Raw genomic sequence first — 7018 nt, forward strand, 5'->3', positions numbered from 1 at the left:
TTAATTCTTCTCTTACAGATTATCAAAACCAAAACCCCTCTTTAGAGAATAGTTGATTCATTTTCTTATAAAAAATCTAAACTGGTGTCAGACTTGCTAAACCTCAGACACCGTTGAAACTTGGTATTGCATATTGAATTTTATGACTTCCTCAGAGTCTTTTGAGAAGACAGTGTCCTTGAATTATTCACTTTGCTTAGTGAATAATCAAGGAACTACCATATTTCTGAGTCGAATTTTTCTGAAAGTAGAGGAAATTAACCAATTACTAATTATGATCCTAAATTATTACAATTCATTATTACAATTTTTGATATTAGCTATTATTTATGTCCAATAAAGTATCCATTTATTTTTCTATCTAATAATAATATCTAGTGACCTGGCTGGCTCAGGTCTGGTGTCAGAGTTTTCAGGTCGCCACTGATCAATTTCAGGGCCTCTGACATGACCTAACGACTGCTTTTTAGGCAGCCGGGACCGACGGCTTGACGTGTCCATCCGTAACACGGGAGTGGCCCGAGATAAATATCTTGCCCGGGCCGGGATTTGAACCCGGGCCTCTGAATCATGAAGCCAGCATCTGATCCACTCGACTACGGCCACTTCTATCTAATGATCTGAAGATTGCCGTTTTCATGCTATAAATAAAATTATCTATCGAACCTCTTAATTCATAAGATAGAAGAAGAATATCAAAGTGAGCCTCTTCAGCATTCAAGAGTTGGCTCAGAAATATAAATTTTAATTCAATGATATTGAATTAGTTGTAAGAAATTAAACAGTCAATTCATAGTTGTTTGGAATAGAGAATGTTAAGGTGCAAGTACAATTATTAGTCATTTGCATTCGTTTTATAATCAATAAATCCGTTCTCATAACTGATAACATAGAAGATAGTTACAAAACTGTTATTTTTCATTGAATTTCCAAAAATACCGTATGGAGTACTTGCCACTTGAGTGAATCATGAGTCGGCTACCTGATGTGAATTATGAATAGGTTCTTCCAAAAATCAATTTATTTTTTGAACACATCAATAATATTGTTTTCAACCTTACAAAATTATATTTAACTTTCTTAACCACTGTGATTTCTAATATTTGGAAGTTTTTCAAGACAAAACTATTTGTCTCCTCAAATAATAATTCATTTCGAATTGAACACTAACGGTTTCTTCTAAACTTACCATCATGAATTGAATGGTTGGTCGATAATTGGTTTAGTTTTACTTTGAACAGTGCAGTACTTACATGCAAATTCAATACAAAAAGGATAATTAATCACTTATGATGTTCATTTTCACCAAGCTCGGTATTAATCACTTATGATGCCCATTTTCATTAAGCTCGGTCAAGACATATTTTAACATTGTTAAATCAGTTACGGTTTACGAGGGCACTGGAATATATTATTTCTATGACAATAGTTACAATCGATAATTCCAGTTTACGCGTATAATACGTAACCGGCTTGACCATGTTCAAATGTCCTGACTGTGCTTGTTGAACCAGTGCTCCATGAGAATAAAATAAAAACTTTACATTGAAGACTCTTCAACTCACTTTATTATGTCACTTCTATGGTGTTATTGCCAATTTAGATTCCAGCATTGTTACCACTTTTAGTTGAGGACAAAAAATTTCCAAGCATAGTACTTGATTTTTTTTGTAATTAGAAATTTCATGTGTTTTTTTTTCTAAATAATTAATTTATCCAGTTTTGAACTCGCGTCTCGGTAGGAGCTCCGCCCCCTGCAAACCCTTGGTTGTCCTGTCTGGTATTAAGATCATAACGCTCACTTCGCTCGCCCATCCGATCGGTTTTTCCAATTTTGGGCGTTTTTCATCTTATTTTTCCTCCTTAGCTCTCCAGGGGTAGTTTTATAGTTTCGCCTTGACATATTTTGTTCATAATATCATGCTAGGCCTATATATGATAATCTCTTAAAATTTTAAAAATTCCAAAATTTGAAATACTTTTGGAGAAACACCATTTTGAATTTTTCTTAAGATATTAACATCTTTAATAGGGTTGATTTTCAAGAAAAACATTTTCGATATGAAAATAAAATCGTTATTAGTTTTTACAGTAAGTCAAGCAAATTCAACAAATTTGTAGATAATAAATATGTATTGAGTAATTTATTTATAGCGATATAGTCACAGCTTATAGGTCCTCACTATACGGGCGTCTTACGCGCTGAATTTATTTCGCGCGTCTTCAGGAAATGCGTGTCTCTTATGGGGATCGTCTATTTCGCTCGTATAGTTTATCTCATATAAAAGACAACGCATCCGACTAGCGGAAAAAATCAGCGCATCTGAGACGCCCTTATAGTTGGGTCCTTAAACAAGCTTGGTTTCCACAACAAACATTAGACTTAGGGTCTAAACTTGATGGAGCGGCGAAGTAGAGTGAATCAGTGAAGGTAGCTGAGTGATTGAATAATGCATGTACGTATCTAAATGTCTCCTCTTTCTTCACCCTATTTATACCTTACGTTTGCCACTCCAATATGTTCTGACACATTTGAAATAAATACATGCATTATTCTCATCACTCTCAACTACCTACACAAACACACAATGTTTTGACCCTTGGACAGTCCCTTCAGGCACGACCAGAAGCACGTGACTTGAACCATTTGAACAGGTTAAACTCAACATGGTTCAAGTTGCAGGCTACTGGTAACCTGTCTCCGCCATCCAGTAACTAAAACATCTACTGGAATAGTAAAAACCAGACCAGATTTTTTTTATTATAGGCCTTGGTAGAATAGCAGCTTTCATTTTTAACTGCTGGTTCAATCGCCTGGTGAGCTAGAGTCAATCCTAGATTACAGTGTCGCCAGGTCGTTAGACAAGATATAAAACTAGAGATGGATGAATTTTTGATATCATGAACAATTAACAATCAAATAATATTTTAGGACTTTAAACGAGAAGCTGCTTGACAAGGATGAAGTGGGATCAAACATCTATGAAGAGTAACATTTTTGGATGTTTCTTGATAACAGCGACTCACTCTCACATAATTTCCATTTAAGACTTTGTTTGAAAACAGAACCAATTTCTTTAAAAATTGATTTTAAATTTATTTTCTGTATTTAATTGATTTTTTCAAAGTTTTATTTTTACATAATATTTCAACAGATTACGGATGTAAGCACACAGTTCCCTCTGTGAACGTTTTGTGTAGGTACCCTAATAGTGGAGGTGACATTGTGCTAATCATAATGAATGAGAAATACTTATTATAAAAATAATCTATATATTATTATATAAAAGCGAAATGGCACTCACTCACTGACTCAACTCACTCGCAGAACTAATAATCTACCGGACCAAAAACGTTCAAATTTGGTAGACGTATGTTCAGTTGGCCCTTTAGAGGCGCACTAAGAAATCTTTTGTCAATATTTTAACTCTAAGGGTGGTTTTTAAGGGTTTAAAGTTCGTCTTGTAGCTTGTATATTTTTCTTATTCTTTTAATTATAATTGGAAAATGTCCATACCATATGTTAATATAGAACTATAATCTAGAGAGAGTACCTCTTCGAAACAGTTGTTAACTGGTAACTAAATTAATAATTTTGTCAGGTTGGCATTAAATTGAGATTGAGTTGACTTTGTTAGGTTGGCACCAAGTTGAAGATTGGAATGCATTTATCGCAGAAAAATTGATTGGGCACTGCTACTTCAATCAGAGCTATTCCTGGGAATATTATATTACTAGCCGTCAGGCTCGCTTCGCCCGCCATATCCGTTTAGCCAGACGTTTATTCTGTATAAATTGATCTGTTCTATATAAATTGAAGAAGGCTTTTAATCATAATGAATTAGAATAGGTCTACTTATAATAAAAATAATTATAACAACTAATTGATTATATAAAATCAAGTAAATATTTAATCATAAATGAGAATAGATATGTTTATGGAGTGATAATTATGAGCAAAGAGCAAGAGCATGCACAGGAAACAATTGGTTCAAATCAGCAAAAAAGTTCAACAGTTTTTTAAACAAATTCTGTATTGAATCTCTGTACAAAAGTGAAATACAGTTAATTAATTTCTTCTTTAAAAATGTCGGTTACAGCTATCAGCCTATTACTATTTTTTCGACTACTCCTTGTATTTTTACTTTTTACTGCCAAATTGAATAAGTGTAGCAACCCCCATACATCTCCATTTTCTTTCTCATAAATATGATTATCTGCTCTTAGATAGAGAAGTGCATTAACACACTCTTCCTTGATTTTTTCAAGTTCTTGTAAGCTAACATTTTTACTAACATTCAGGTGTGTTTCAAGGGGATTAACTAAATGAAGAGCACTAGAAGAGTCAAGGAAAAGTTTGTTATCCAGGGACCAGGAGATGAACTAGTAAGATTCAATGACTTGGCCCAGAATCTTACTGTGAATACTAACGGTCTAACTCGCCAATCAAATGAGCCATAAATGTACAACAGTTCCGACATATACACTGATGACATGTTTGTTACCGAAATGTCACATTCGGTGCCGGTCAGTTCTTGTTTGTAGCGCAGAATTGGTACACGGGCGTTTAAAATTTTCCGCACATGATTGCAGCCGGGCAGCAGGAGTTGAACGAGATCTCCCAGCATATCAACTGAGCGCTGCTGTTGAGCTCGACTTGTAGCTAATGTCGATTTGGCGTGGAAAATCAAATGTCCATTGCAGTCTTCCTCTGTTGATTGATCGAGCTGAACGTGAATATCCAAATCACAGCCTTTCTTCCCATAACTATTCACAGTTGAACCATAAGGTACAGCTACTGCTGCTGGAAATAAACCAGTCAGAGATCTTTGAATTTGTTGAGCTGTGAGAAACCTCATACGTATTCCTATCTCATCCAAACATAACGCATCAAACAGCTTTATCATCTGGTCAGGAATATCGTTAGATGAGTTCAACATTGCGTAGATATGTTTTGGATCTGGTGGTAGCACTTCTTGAGAAATGGTCAGGGGTAGATTCTCTAAACTCTTTGGGGAGGGATTCCTGTTTTTCTTCTCTTTGAGGTTTTCCTTGAACCATAGAAACTGTGATCGCACAGGAATAATTTGGTGTTTATCAAAGTGAGTTGAACGAGCTATCAATTCGTCAACTGAATTCTCACGCTCAAATTCAACAATTATGAAGTTATTCATGTTGGGAAGTTGATAATGAAATAAATTGAGAATTTGGCCATAAGTTGAACAATAATCAGTCAACTGAATACATGACAATTTCGAATGCACCTGAACTAAAATGCTCCGTTTTGCTTCACATTGTCTTTTTTCTAATACTTTACCAAATTGAATGAATGGCTCAGAGTTGAAATTGGAGATATTAGATGTAGTTTTTGAGGCATAAGATCTGAAACACTGTTTTTCAATTCCATAAGACCGTCGTGCACGATTGGAAACACTGCTATTACTTCTTAAAATCGTCCGAAAAATCTTTGATGATTTAGTAAGAACCATTTTTAGTTTTCAATACTATCAGTCAAGTTTGCAGAAATGACATTTTAACAGAATACCTACAGTTTTCAACTAAATACAGCATTGAATTTATTGTACCTCCACTAGGTTAACTTTTTCATGGCAACGGAACATAACCTCTAAACTAAATAGTAGCCGATCTAAAATTGAATAGCTGCGTACCGATGGGCGCACAGATTTGTGTGTTTTGGGCGAATCAATTTGCGTCTTCCAACACGCATCCCACACATGCCTCAGCATTCAAGAAGCTCTGAGTGAGATAGCCGTTTTCATACTTTTTGCTCTCCTTTCTGCTTTGAATAGTATTGATTAATAATGTGAATATCTTCTGAAAGGTTTGAGATATCGATATCGATATATATGTGCGGTTTTCACGATTTATTTTTGACGTGATAACGTCTTATAAATTGGTTTGCCGGGAGACATTTCAAGAAACTGCGTTACGTTCCCACGTTATGCGCTCACAATGAGAGCGAGTGAGAGCGTTCGTTTCGGTTCACGGTCGTCTGGAAAGAGCACGAATAGGAGCAGTGGCGAGCAACGCTCGCAGCAGCCGAAGGCATTCACCTGGAGAGAGAGTGAAACGGAGCAGTCAACCTGCGCAGGCGCCGCAAGCAATCTCCTGCGACTGCGCCACTAATTCAAAATGTCAAGTCAATGGTTGTCTCTCTCGCTCTTAGGTGGGCGCGGGCTAACCATGCCTGAGTGGAAGGGACGCGTGCCTCTCACTCACTCTCATTGTGAGTTATATCATCCTTCTTCCTACTATACGAATGAATATTCACATTAAAATTATTTTACCACTCAAAGTCGTTGTCACGTAAAACTTTCGCCCGTATACCGACTTTACAGGCAACCATGCAATTTTTCTTCAAATTTCGTATCGGAATCATGTATTGCATGACCAACTTCCGATGTAAGGTGTAATTGTGACCAATAGGCGATGTAAGTGATGACGTAAGCCGTTGCTACGCCGCCATTTTGGTATCTAAACAAACCGTTGCTATGGAGAGAGAGCATGTTATTCAAATGGGACTAAAACATCACTTCACATTTACGAGTATATCAATGAAATAGTAGATTTCTAAGAGTTGAGAATATTTTTTTCAAGCTCTACACACTCAAATCATCAACTCTCAGTATTTATTCAGATCAAATAAATTTTTTTGGGACAGCCAAAGCAGAAAGTCTCAGGAAGTAGAGCTTATAGTACCATGTCTGTAGTCTGCTATGGAAAACCTACCTGTAGAGAAAGTTGAAGTGCACTTTGAATTATCACCAAGAATTTCATTAGATTGTTATGAAGTTGTAATTTGAAAATTCATATTAATATATTCTGTTTTCCTATTGTTTAGTGTAACTGTTAGAGTAGACTAAAGCTTAAATATATAGGTTAGGTGTCTTGGTTTAGCCTAGGTACTTATGGTACTTATAAGTTTGGTGTTGAGGTTTTCTGAAGTATATAATTGTTTCCAATTTACATGGAATAGTAAGATATTGAATGAACTCAA

General features: G+C 35.8%; 1 protein-coding gene across 1 annotated transcript; it reads right to left on the minus strand.

Moving 5' to 3' along the window:
- Nucleotides 1–4013: 4013 nt before the first annotated feature.
- LOC111045293 (poly(A) RNA polymerase, mitochondrial) lies at nt 4014–5639 on the minus strand. Its single transcript, XM_022330669.2, has one exon. It carries the CDS (start codon nt 5487–5489, stop codon nt 4323–4325), a length of 1167 nt encoding a protein of 388 aa, XP_022186361.2. The 5' UTR covers nt 5490–5639; the 3' UTR covers nt 4014–4322.
- Between the last annotated feature and the right edge of the window lie 1379 nt (nt 5640–7018).

The sequence above is a fragment of the Nilaparvata lugens genome, chromosome 5 (genome assembly GCF_014356525.2).
Source record: "Nilaparvata lugens isolate BPH chromosome 5, ASM1435652v1, whole genome shotgun sequence".
NCBI lineage: Eukaryota > Metazoa > Arthropoda > Insecta > Hemiptera > Delphacidae > Nilaparvata > Nilaparvata lugens.

Excerpts from the sequence above, each read along its gene's own strand:
- LOC111045293 (XM_022330669.2), bottom strand. The coding sequence starts at position 5,489 with ATGGTTCTTACTAAATCATCAAAGATTTTTCGGACGATTTTAAGAAGT.